The sequence below is a fragment of the Truncatella angustata genome, assembly GCF_020726525.1.
Source record: "Truncatella angustata strain MPI-SDFR-AT-0073 chromosome Unknown BKA67scaffold_10, whole genome shotgun sequence".
Lineage (NCBI taxonomy): Eukaryota > Fungi > Ascomycota > Sordariomycetes > Amphisphaeriales > Sporocadaceae > Truncatella > Truncatella angustata.
In genome coordinates this window covers 675094-688494 of record NW_025763390.1, presented here as the reverse complement: position 1 = coordinate 688494, position 13401 = coordinate 675094, and the positions used below count along the sequence as shown (strand labels likewise).

The 13401-nt window shown below is 49.3% G+C and overlaps 3 protein-coding genes across 3 annotated transcripts; 1 reads left to right on the top strand and 2 right to left on the bottom strand.

Annotated features, from left to right (window-relative positions):
* Window positions 1-3365: 3365 nt before the first annotated feature.
* Window positions 3366-7424, bottom strand: BKA67DRAFT_540959 (uncharacterized protein; the record flags this gene model as incomplete). Its single annotated transcript, XM_046100843.1, has 1 exon — window positions 3366-7424. One exon carries the CDS (start codon window positions 7422-7424, stop codon window positions 3366-3368), a length of 4059 nt encoding a protein of 1352 aa, XP_045952480.1.
* A 2279-nt stretch (window positions 7425-9703) lies between these two features.
* BKA67DRAFT_582853 (uncharacterized protein) lies at window positions 9704-11206 on the top strand. Its single transcript, XM_046104025.1, has one exon. It carries the CDS (start codon window positions 9829-9831, stop codon window positions 10897-10899), a length of 1071 nt encoding a protein of 356 aa, XP_045952479.1. The 5' UTR covers window positions 9704-9828; the 3' UTR covers window positions 10900-11206.
* Window positions 11207-12431: 1225 nt separating this feature from the next.
* On the bottom strand, window positions 12432-12971 carry BKA67DRAFT_663838 (uncharacterized protein; the record flags this gene model as incomplete). The annotated part of the gene is made up of 1 exon (XM_046108262.1): window positions 12432-12971. One exon carries the CDS (start codon window positions 12969-12971, stop codon window positions 12432-12434), a length of 540 nt encoding a protein of 179 aa, XP_045952478.1.
* Window positions 12972-13401: the final 430 nt, after the last annotated feature.

The following is a 13401-nucleotide window of genomic DNA, read 5'->3' as shown; positions in this document are numbered from 1 at the left end:
GACGGCGACGACGCTGCTCCACGATGGCGGCGAGAATCGACTGATGCGACACGGTGTGTAGGGCGCGGGCGGCAGGAACGCTGACTCGGTGCTCGTGAAGGTACTCCCACAGCCACCACTTCTGTTGGCACTATCACCAGACGGTGGGCAATAACTGTCGTTCTTGTTTTCCTGGCCTCTCTGGTGAGAATGAGCTCAGAGTCGGTAACAGGGAGATCACGGCTGCGAAGGGTATGCGTCAACAGCAGCTGACACGGTGTAAATACAAGACCAGGCGTTTTGGGCGGACTTGTAAAAGGCAGTCTCCCTCTCGGAACAGCAGAAATTGAAACTATGCAAACCGTAGTAGCCAAGCAGTGGGTGTAGGAATTGGGGACAGACGACTTGAGGCTTGTCTTTACTGGTATAAACATAGCTACTTACGTTATCATGCGTTGTGCCAGTGAAGCCTCTGTCGGTACTTTCAGATCGCCCACTGTATCTCAGGGCTCTGTATTCTTATTTCGTATCACGACAACAAGATAGCTGATCAGCTATACGTTCGCGGGTGCGCTAAATCTTGTGTCTACAACTTGGTGGCAGGATCTAAACTTGATGGTAAGCGCGCATCGCAGAATTTTGGCACTCAGAAGCTTGACCGGTAAGCAGCTGGCAGGAACCACGGATCATAGTTCGTAGAAGCAAGATAACATATTTCACCGGTTGGTTAGGCACTATTTTTTTTGTTCGTCTGATTCTCATCCAACACTATGAGCGAAATCTTCAAACACGGCTGATCGCGCGACGTCGCCACAGTGCTGAACAAAATGCTTGGAATAAATCATCGTTGACGCACCAGGGTCCCTTTTACCCGACAACACAGGGGCTCTAGATGCACTGGATCTACTACTCGATGAAATCTGTTAACAAACGGAGAGGAGCAAGGTCGATCGCTCGATTCAGCAGATTGTAGACCTTTTGCAGGCTGGACTGCGGTCGTGACCATCTCAGACCCAAACCAGTCAAGTCACCTAATCATTATGATTGTACGCAGTCAGATCTACACGCCAAGAATGGTAGTGACCTGGCTGTTGATGAATTCTTGTAGAGATATTTGGACTTGGAAGATTGGAAATGCTGCTGTGATTTATGGCGGCTAGCCAAACGGCTGGCGCTATGTTCTAGAGTGGAAAGTGTAATAATGATATGATATCGATCAGAAGCTCTTGGTTGTACAATCAAGGCAGTTATCATGTTCATTTGTACGGCATACTATTACGCTACAATTGATATTTTCCAGGCCCTGCTTATGATCAAGGTCATCAGTCAGCTTTACTCTCTATGTAAACGACATTCTGTTTCAGTGGCCCTGATGTCGCATATATCATAAGAGACAATATGCCTCAGGCATGGGGCCAAGCGAATCCGACGACAGTACTGCGTCAGGGGTTGATCCTTCTTATTGTCCTGCTGAAGCTTCAATCCGCGTGGACGGATATTTATACACTCTCCATCTTTTGAAAACACTTTGCCTATTTAATAAATAACAACTTCTTTCCACCAGTGCTTTCTATCAAACGGCCAGCATCGTCCAACGTTTCCTTTATGAAACTCCCCACAGAGCTTCAGCTCCTTGTCTGGGAGATAGATGTACGAAGAGGAGGTTCTTTCTGTTTGACACTCTTTAAATATACAAAGGTAGCAGTTTTTAGTGGACAACGCCAGCACTATGATGCGGAAACCTGACATATCTGAGAGCGTCCAGACAATTATACAGAAACACGACGCACTGGGTTGTTCTTGCGAAGAAGTTGGCGTTTCAATTCTAACCCCCGGGGTTGATCAGCCATAGTGTACCTCTGTTGAGCAGGTATGACAAGTAGGTTCTGGAAAAACTCCTGGCCCCCGAGGAAATATATAGTGTATGAAGACGCCTCACCTTCTCAGTCTGGATGGAAGTACTTCGGATACTCGGAACGTCTGCCTGCAACAGTGATGGCACCAACGAGAAATGGATTCAAGGTCACTTTTGAGTTGCGACACTCATACGAGCGCTGTAAAGATGAGCAGCAATGCTCTCACCCTCCTTTATCACTAAGGCCTCTGGCGGAGCAGCTGATGGAGCTGTTCAAGGATCGCAAAGAGCCAGTCAAGATTTATCTCGGCTATGATAATCTATGAGCGAACTCCTGAACACAAAGAAAAATACTCAAGTGATTATCTACATTTGGCAGCGTCTGGATAAGAAGTTGGTGCTACTTGGTGGTTCAAATCCCGCACAACTTTGATTTGGGGTTGATGGTTATGATATAAGCAGTTGGATCTGTGTTAGGTCTGTTGCTGAAAACAATCACGAAAAATATACTGAATGGTTCCATTACTTAGTTAGAGATCTGGAACTGGAAGATTGTTACACCTGCACGATGAATCAGGACCGGTCAGAGGGTAGTGCACACGGGAGAAAGATGAATAACTTGCGGCTTGACGGCTGAGATGAGCGAATCGCAAAGATCGGTAGTGCGGCTTTTCCCACTGTTGATTTGAGACAATGGTGTCATCGCTTTATCGTGAGAAGCAGAAGTCGCCACTTTGATAGTTGTTGAGAGAGGCGGAGGGGAAATAAGAGCCATTTGATATTGTTTTTAATATAGATCTGACGTTGACACGAAGGTTTCCAGCGCCCACCCAAGTGATGGTATAAATCGATGATTCCCATCTGCCTACGTTCACCATATTGTAGTCCCAAGACGCACGATAAGTCTGGCTAATTATGGGAGGCATCGGCCGCGCATGAAGACAACTTCGCGGTCTGGTGACTAAGGTTTGTATCGATGAATGCAACCCAAACAGTGCGCCCTAGAAGAGCTTTCTCATACACCATGTGTCTGACCTCTATAGGTAAATCTACTGAAGAGAGTGAAAACGTGACATGATGGGAATTGAATTGGTAAAGATGACACACTTACTGTAGGGTACAAAGCATGAACTTCTTCTCGAGACATAGTGGCAAACTTGACGGACTCTGTAGAAAAGCAGAAAACAAGAAGGTATGCAAGGCGAAATTCCAGCCTCAGAGAACTCAGACTATTTCTTTCAGTGCCAGTTGTAGTGTCATCACGGCATTCGCTCAAAGCCCTTGACTGGCTGGCGTCATGGGTAAGGGATATTAATTTGTCCGTCTTATTGGACATGTTCTATTATTAAGAGGAATCTACGTAAAGCCAATTGGCCATGGGTATCTAATAAATGCTTTTGCAATACCGCAAACAACTCGGCATCCAATGTGAAAACAAAATAATGAAAGTACTGGTGTGTAAACCGTAATGATCGTGGTGAGACTTTCGGCCGCTCCATTTCTTTCTTCTCCAGCCCATGGAGGCGACTGCCTACAACAACAGACTTTGGATATCCGCTGTGCTCTCTAGGCTAATTCTGGAAGATTCCTTCAAGTCATGTATTAGGACGTTCATGAAGCTGCTGTCACCAGGCTTCCAGCTAGCCCTCTCTCCAGCACTGCTCCAGCGGCGGCTGCCTCTCCGAATATTGGCCATTGGCGAATTTATGAGATCTAATGGAGTAGTATCGAGGTCGTTTGACTTGCTACCGCTTATAATAGTCGGCTTGGCGGTGTCCAGGCTGCTGCTTCTGCTGTGTGTCTCGGGCTCGCATGGCGACTGTGGTTGCACATATGCTGGTTCTGCCATGACGATTCTGGTCGAGTCTTGAGATGCACGAGGCGTTGGCATACCCCATTTGCTCATGAGCTCGTCCATCATGATTTCCTGCGCCTGTATCCGCTTTCGTACTGCCAGGCCGGCTTCAAATTCATGCTGTTGCGGCGTCCTTGGGTTCTCTGTAGAGTCGCGTTCTGGGGTCGCAAGTGTCGCAAAGCCCGAGTCGTTGAGATGGGCTTCTTGATGTCGCTTTGATTCTTCGGAGCTCGAGTCCACAGCTTGTATAACCTCGTGTGCTTTTTCTGGCTGGTCAAGGGGCAATCGCAGACGCGCAATATTGGATGGACTTCGACCCCGTCCGGATTTCTTGATTCTGATGCTTCCGTCTACTTCTGGTGCAGGCGCTGGTTTCGGTCTGGTATTAGCTGCTGGGTGAGCGCCGTCAAATCCCTCGAATGAGACGGAGCTCTTGGTATTTGCGGTCTTTTCGGGAGCCGCAATAGATAACATGGAACGCCTTGCTTCAGCTGCCATGTCAATCATGAATTCTCCCATAAGTAATGGAGCGCCTCTTCCATCTTTCTTCACCTCTCGAAGAGTGCTGGCCATGTTGTTGAGCAATGGATCTAAAACGCTGAGCCATGCATCGCTGTTTTGTTCGAGACGTTGGAGATGAAGCTCTAAATCATCAGTGGTGTAGTTTTTGCCTTCTTCGTCTTCATTAACAGTCGTAGCTTGTATCTCAACCTTGGGTGTATTAGTAGCAATGTTCGCGACTAATTCAGCAATTTCTTTCTCCTTTGCCATTTTCTCCTTATGGATGCGCTCCTTGATGACGCTGCTGCGTCTTCTTGGCAAAACCTCAGCTTCATCCGATGAGCTCTCCTCTTCTAGGTGCTGTGCCATGATGGTTTCGCCTCTTCGAGGGAAAGAAGCTCGGTCCCAAGATGTCCACGGCGTCTGGCCGCCCGTCACATGAGTTGGCAGGCTGAAGCGTTTGAGAGCCTTGGACTGTAGTGTTGTTGGAAAGCTCGGTAGACTACTTCTGCCAGGAAGTTGTCCATTGCTCGGAATAACCGGTGCACTGATATCCGACGACGCACCAGCTATCTTCACTGGCAAGGGTATGTGGAGAGAAAGCCGCTTGGGAGTATACCTAGGCCGGTGTGGTGACTTGAACGGAGTTGAGGGGGCCACGGTTTCTGTGGTCCAAATATTGGACAACCGTAAGTGTGTTGTCGGCTTGGGAGCCAATTCATGTTCATCGCTAGGCTCAATGTTTGCTACCAGCATCAATGGTGAGATCGTAAGGTTGCTGGCCTTTACATCGACGAAGATTGCACTTGGCACTGGTTCGATTTCTGTCGCCAGTATGGGGGAAATTGACCAAGCACGATTTCCGGGTGTCTCCACAGATACAATGTCGGACACGGCTTCTTCGCCTCGCTCCATAGCACGAATGGTTTTTGCATTTTCGGACTCTTGGGCCTTAACCGCCATTTCCAAGCATACTTCTCCTGGCTCCTGTTGATTCTCAATAAATTCACTGATGGCTGCCGTGTGAGACATCCGGACCAGAGGCGACGGTCCTCGAAGGGATGCTTTGCGAGTCGGAACTGTGCTTTGTGAGAACCACCCAAGAACAGGCGAATCGACTGCTTCTGGGTTGGTAGTGGTCCGAGGTGATGGTCTTGGCCCGGAGCGAGGAAGATCAAAACTTCGCTCCCTCAACCCGTCAGACCGTCTTTGACGGACCATGCGTCTTTCGGCAATACTCAATGGCTTGTTCGTAGCGCTGCCAGCTGCCGAATCAAGGGACAAAGTACTGCCAGGATCAGAGTATGTCACATCTTTGCCTACGGCGCTTTGCAGATGAGATTTTCTGAGGGCATCGGGTACCGGCGCGTAGACCCGAGGCTGGTTTGAGATCATACTCTCATACGAGCCTCCAACACCGTCACCGACCACTAAACCAGGTGGTGTGCTGGCAGTAGTAGCATTGCTTCGCGTCGACTGGCGGTTGTTTGAGGTCGACGTGGAGCGTCTGAGGGACTCCGCTGTGATTGTCGATACGCTTGACGTAGATCGTCGGTGTGATTTACTTTGTCCTAGTGCTGGCGACTCTCTTGACACGTAGTATTCTTCCTGAGTAATGACGGCTGACTCCGAAGAGTTTGGAATTGTATGTGCTGTATTGTCCGTGAGCAAGGCAGATCCCACGTGACGTCGTGGATATTGTGCAATTTCCCCAGCGACTCCACTTGGCGTAGTAATGCCAAGGCCATGATTTGTTGCGACAGGCCTATCAGCTAGATCTATGTCTACGTATTTTCGCAGGGCGTGATCCGATTGAGAACGGGGAAGACCTGACCGTGTCTTTCTCATGATCATCTCATCAAGGGAAATTGGTCCGCTTGGGGTGGTCATGGCACCTTTGCTGGAAGTCCGAGGACGAACAACTGGGGGAAACTGAGCCGGGGATGGTGACGAGATTCGTGAACTAAGAGTGCTGGCAGACGAGGGTGATCTTGACACTCTAGGTGGAGAAGGAAACTCCATGGCGGCCAACATTCTTGGGAAACCTGGGGATTCGGGCTGTATGTTGTCCTGCGGTACAATTAAACCACGACCTGTAGCAATACTGAGAGGCTTCTGCAGAATTCTGGGAGACTTGGGCGAAGCGGAACCCGCATGTGAACTTGACAGGCTAGACTGTCGTTGTCTGGTGAAAAGGGTCTTTGGTGAAGCTGTTGGCGATACTCCGGCAGGGTTGAGAACAAGCTCAGGCCATTGGAACTCTTGAAGCTGTCCAGACGGTGGAGGCGTAGCTGGAAACTCCACCGTCGTATAATGAGGCTGGTGCTTGTCAAAATTGCGTATCGTTGAAGGCAATAATGGAGACTGTAGTTGATGCGCTCCCGCCAAATCTTGCTTGGGCATCCGCACGACTCCTGTTTGAGTTTCAGTTTCGGGATCCTGGGTTGAGAGAGAGTCTTCAGCCAGGCGACGAAGGAAGCTGGCGGCCTGGAGTCGAGCTTCGGTGAAATTCTTCAGGTCGTCAGGGCTAGGCTCATGGGACTGTGCCTTAATATCTAAGCTTTGATGTGACCAGTGCGATTTGAATCCGAGATTGTCCGTTGATGCTCCATGAGTCGGCGCAGAAGGGCCCGGAGCTCCTCTGGAAGTAGTTCGCTCAGGCCATTGAGGTGGCCCACCAGTTCCACGAGAACTTGATCTAGGAATCACAGGATACTGCGATCTGAACCAAGGTCCATCGGCATCCTGCTGATGAGGGATGGCAATAGTAGCATATGGGTAGCCTTCAATGGTTTTCTTGGCGATCACCTTGTCGGAAAGCTGCAACTGTAATGACTGTGTTCCTCGTTTTGCGGCTCGCCGCCGCTTCATCATAGCATGAATCGAGAGTTTGCTGTCGTCACCAGACCCAGGCGACCCAGACCGAGTCAGAGTCATGCAGTTGTCGTGGGCATTATTAGTCGGCGGTGCCGTGGTTCGGAAGAATTTCGCGAGCGCTCTCAGTTCGCGGTGCTCACTTGACTCTCGAGGAATGTCTCGTGGTTCATATTTGACACTCTTGTTTGGAGCACCGACAGCCTCCAGCATGTTGCCGGCTGACTGTGATCGCGGCAGCCGCGCGCGTCTTGACCGAGCCTTTTTGGCTACATCTTCCGGATCTGCTGGTTCTGGCCGTATGACGTCGCTACCGGCATTGGAATGATGTCTCAGCTCCGACCCTGCCGTCTCGAACATGATTCTTTGTTGACTGCACGAGCATAAACACCAGGAATGGTGATGAATAGTCGCTCGTATCACGCCGTCCCAACTGGGGTTTATGACAAGATCATAAGCAAGTCTCACGCATTTTTGCCCTCAACGCGGCAGCAATAGCTAAGTGCACTTCGGCTTGAGCATGACGCTCATTGAACGCGACTTGTTTATTGTCTCTCAAGACGCGACCTAGCAATAAAGTTTGGAAGGGACCCCCGTGGTTGACAAAGTATAAAGCCCAAACCTCAAAAAGCCACCCAAGGCGCCTGGATAGGTGATTTGAAGAAAACAGAGTCGCGAGAAACAAATGCCCGAACACAAAATTATCAAGTCCCGCTCAGATCTGCAGGAACCAAACAAGGTCAAGATAAGGCAAGGAGCCGGTCAAACGTGGTCGGGCCAATCCGAGACTCGGCAAACAACGAACCAGAAAAAACGAAGGTCCGGTCGAGAGAAAGGTAATTGCTTTTGAGTGACGGGGCACTGCCTTTAGGAAATACTCTCGTCTTTTGGCCTCTGATTAGTTATTCGATGTACTAAATTCTAGTCCACGGTGATGGACAATTGTAAAATGACATTCGAGAAGCCATCGTTGCCAACTTTGAACTAACTGTTTGCCGTCGTCAACTACATGATTTTAAGAGGATGGATCGACGGCTGATTTGGGATGTGCAGGGGAGAATACACCAATTACGCTAGTGAAGGATGCCGTAACTACCGCTAACCTATGAACGGATCTGGGACCTGGGTGAGTGGATTCGTCTGTTAGTTTGAATTACTACGTCAAACAAAATAGAGAATGGAAATCAAGTAGCAAATGGAGGCAGATGGTTTTGACTTGAATGACTTGCGGTGCTCTGATATGATATTTACCTCAACGTTTAGAATATTTATCAGGCATAGTCCTGTCAATGTCATGTTCGATCTTGCCGGAGTCGACACATATCCCCAGCCTCACATGGGCAGAAGATTAGATTTCTTGACGCTGTTCCCATCACGAAGGGATCACAGGGGTAGCGAAAGGAGAAAGCAGCACTTGCAAGGGAAATTAGATTGGACAAACGATAGCGCGATGCGGGGACATTATTTCTGCACGAGTAATTCTGCTAACCGACAAATCTCAGGGGCCTCCCCTGCTTGTCAAAAACAACAAAAAGCCCGACTCCAAAAGAAGCGTTGGAGCGTGCGCAGCCATGCTGTTTATCACTTCGTGTCGCTGTCGTTTCTGCCAGATCGTGAGCCTCTAGACTAGGCTCGGAATCGTACACATCGACGATTTTAATGCAGATCTCTCGGAGACTTGCGGTCCCACGTCGGTTGTCGCGCCATTTGATCCATTCAAGGAGTTTTCGTGGACAAAGGATATTGCATGGTGCGAGCATCCTGGTATGTATGTCGCTTACTGGTGTATCAAACGATGAGGTGAGGGTCTTCCCGCATCTGAGTCCGCTATTGATATAGGGACTTTTCAATGCATTTCAGTTGCACGTCGAATTGAAGCCTTCTCACCTATCAGTCTACAGTAATATTTACATGTAGAGAAACACGTCTCGATTTCATCTTTTGAATTCTCCAAAGAAACCTAAGTGAATGCCCATGGTCACCATACATTTCGTCGTCCAAGTATTTTCCCAATCATAGTAACCATCATCCAATTGACGACTGTCCTCGTATACAAAAAATTTAGTTGCGGAGGATTGAATCGTATAGTATCTACTTGAGCCATACGCACAAAGAAACTCACACAATCACATAAGTCGATATGTAACCTCGTGAATATGGCTGCCCATTAATTATATATTAACCCGTTGCATTTCCACTCATAATGCCTACTAAAGTATTATTGGTTTATATTTACGCAACGAATCAGATCTACGGCATCAGACTAGTGTATAACCTACTAAAATATAATAGCACTCAAGAGCATTTCGCCTTATACGACTGAAACCTCTTGAGTAAATAGTTCCGGCCATTGTGAACTCTTGCGTCCGATACTTGACACTATATGTAGCACGCATCCGGCTGTATATTCTATGAGGCATCCAGGGCTCTACTAAGTGGTGCCTAGCCATTGTTAATGTGACGTTTATTATCATATTTTGTTGCATCAGACGCCTGGTCACGTTTCAAAATCAGCAATGGGTAGTAGGTTTGTGCAAAAAGCTTTATGAGAGTTTAGCCACCAACTTCAGTTCCGGCGTTGTTCTACATTCTTCCCTGGGCTCACTGAGTTGCCGGATGAGCGGGTCACACACAGTAGCTGCATGACGTCAAAGCAGCGGACTTCAAGACTCATACAAATCCGTACAGTCCTCTGGACCTCCGCAAATTATCCCCGTACAACATCCATCCCGTCAAGCGTCATAATTGTAAGAAATCTGAGAACATGGTCAATCTACAGAGCCTCAACCCTCTTGCACCTTCTGTGAAGGAGTCGGCGGTCGTGTCAGAGTTGCGCATCTACCCTATCAAGTCATGCCGCGGCTTCACCGTGCGCCACAGCTATGTCACCAAAAAAGGCCTTGACCTCGACAGGAATTGGATGTTTATCGGCGAAGACAACAAATTCGTCACCATCCGTGATATCTCAGAACTGACCCTGATTGACACTGCACTGGCAAGTGCGGTGGGGCACAAAGCGGAGGGCTCCGAGGACGACCTGGAGTTGATCATCAGCATCAGAGATCATCCCGACAAGCGTGTGATTATACCGGCAAGACCAACTAGGGAGTGGCTTGAGGCCCATACAAAGTGCGAGAAGGTTGAGATCTGGGGCAATGAGACTGATGGTTGGGTCTATGGAGGTGAAGTAAACGCTCTCATCCGTGACTATATGAAGCGAGATGTCAGACTGGTCTACAAGGGCCCAACACCCCGTATTCTACGCGGGAATGGGGCCCCGGATCAGCTTGGAAGGGAGGAGGCCACGAATTTCCCGGATGTCTTACCAGTGTTGATTGCCAGCGAGGCGTCATTAGACGAGCTCAACGGACGGCTCAAGGCAAAGGGCACGGATGCGATCACCATCGAGCGCTTCCGACCCAACATTGTGGTCAAAGGAGGAACAGCATGGAGTGAGGATGACTGGAAGCGGGTCCGCATTGTCAATCGTAAACCGGATTCTGGGTCCTTCCTCGCAACCGAGCCTTCCACTATTGATATTGATGTTCAAGCACATTGTGCACGCTGCCAGGTGCCCAATGTCGATCCTAACACGGCGGAGAAAAATGCACACGAGCCCTGGGATACGCTTGTCAGCTATAGACGCATAGACGAGGGCATCAAATGGAAACCGTGTTTTTGGGATGTTGAGTTGTCCACGAAACGAAGGCACAGTCAGGGTGGGCATGAAGTTGGAAGTTATGGAAACGACACGGAGCCACATCTATATCAAAGGCTTTTGAGCCTAGACGGCATTGTAAATTTCGAGATCGATGAACTTGATTCAAGTTTATAGACCAAAGACTAAATTGAGATGGCGTTGCTGCAAACTATCCAAACTTTGCATACACCCATGGAGAAATGAAGAATGATAAGGGGAAAAATCAAAACTATAGGTTTTATTGCGACTCCTTGAAAACCAATCACTCAGCACTCATCTTCCCTTCCTTCGCCTTCTTATTCTCCTCCAGTTCGGAATTTTGAATCGTAGTCATGTTTGATCGACAAGCATTCGACAAGCTGCCCATCCCTGGTTATCGTGGTGGTTGAAATCGAGTACATGGCGATCGACATTCCTGAAGTAGCAAATAATCCATTCCGATATATACTCAAAAGCTTGCTTCCATGACGCTTCGATAGTCTTTTAGCCATGGTAGTTCTGCGGTTTGTTGCGCACGAGAGCCTCACCAGGATCTTGGTTGCATAAACCACAGTTCTTGGCGACGTAGAGGATATGTACATCGAAAGTCCCGGCATCCGCACGTGGTTTACTCCGCAAGGCAGCAGCTGTGATCTGTCCTCTGAGTGATGATTCGAAACCATCTTTCTGAGTACGATTTCGAGAAAAGATTAACAGCCACGCTGCCGTCCTCCCAACCTGTGCCCATCGGCATTTTTCTGATAGGTCGCTCAAAAGCTAGGATATGTCTCACTATAATCCTGTATTCCATAGTTTAGTCTATCTATAGTAGTATTGGTGTCCATTCCGAAGAGCCAAATTAGTCGTCGTGCCAGATAAACTGGCAGCTTGAATCCAGGTGGCATATGTTCCAAATATTACTTTGGGCTTGAATATGGCCAAACTTTACAGAAACGGCTTATTGTCCAGGCGAGTTGACAGAACGAACACAGGCACAGTAAACAACATACTCCGCCATTCTGTAAAACATAGCAGATTCAGCTTACCGCACACGTTCGTACATGTTGGCGTCGTTGAAATCCAAGAGGCTAAGATAGTGTTGTTATTCTTATAAAAAGTTGATATCCCTCTTCATGGGACGGCCCAAAGGTTTCACGAATCCACCTGAAGTCGAGTAAATAAAGAGCACTACACTCGTCATGTCGCAACAAACATCGATCCGAACTTACTGTGATTCTTACTCAATGATACTTACCAGCCGTAGCCAACCGAGAAATCTTACTAACTTAGATACTAACAACGAGCAGACTTTTCGAGTGAGCACTGCTGACTTCTATCGATCATGCTGTGCATCACGATTTGAGCTCACATCTATTTCTGAATAATCGATATTTACGTCGCCTATTGTATTTTCGGTGTGTCGCGCCATTTGCGCATCAGAAGTAGACCGCGCGCGGAGCTTAGCTGTTGCCCTATCTTACCACATTACTCCCTCCCACGGCAGCTTCTGTAACCACCACTCTAGCCCGGCCGCCAGTGATCAAAGACGCAAGAGGGATCAACCAGGTTACAATCTGAGTATTTTTATTTACAAGTTCAATTTTTTTAGCGACCATAACAGCATCCGCCCCCGACCTCATCAAGCCCGAGGATTTCATGACACGCCGAGCAGACCACAGCGAGCAACATCAGTTGCCAGGCGGCACCACCCTCCACTGCAGCCCATATCCATAACACCTGGTCGAGCCCGTAGCCCCCGAACTCCCGCCCTGACTCTGCTCGATGCCCTGCCCCAGGAACGTCTCCACGTCGCCCGCCGCGACATGGATGGGATCACCCGAGTCCTCGGGATCGGCGATATTGACCTCGAAGCGACAGCCGTCGTTCTCGACGAGCGCGTGCCAGACGCCCTGCTGGAACTCGGTGAGGACGTAGTTCCTGTTCGCGTCCCGCGTCGCCGCGCCGAGCGCGCCGCACGACTCCAGCCAGTTGCCGGGCCTGCTCGCGATGGCCAGGCTGCTGGCGCCGCCGGCGTCGCAGAAGGGCGTCGTGCTGCCGGCGAGCGCCCAGCCGCAGCAGCCGCCGGGGCAGCTGATGGCGCCCACGGAGGAGATGTAGGTGCAGGCCGGGCCGGAGGAGGCCCGGGGCGGGTGGGCGAGGGGTGTCGCGGAGCACAGGGCTGCGAGCTGCAGCATGGCTGCGAGTAGTGTTGTCGAAGGGAGATACATTTTGGTGGTGCAGACACGGTAGGAGTAACTTGATGGATTATTCAATAGTGTTAGTATGACGGAGAGATACCGCCCCAATGTGAAGGAGTTTGGCACGTCTACTATGATCGACAGTTATGGTTTGGTGTTTTTTGGTCAGCACTCTTGCATACCCGGCATTCGTTCCATTCCTTTCGGGCCTCCCAGCAGAGTATATATAATGAACCAGCTAGAGTGATTCGCGGTCTGCAGTGCAGTGTCTGTTATTCGATTCGGGTCATCACCAACAGCCCCTGAGCAGCCTGTTCTCCACTAGACTCATTTTGGCCCCGTGGTCACGGCCACTTGACCGGATATCGCATGCTGCACGAGAAGCCCCATCACATCATGGTCGAGCAGTGTTCCTACTCGCAACAAAAGCTGTGACGAGGTTTCGGGCCCAATTTCGCTC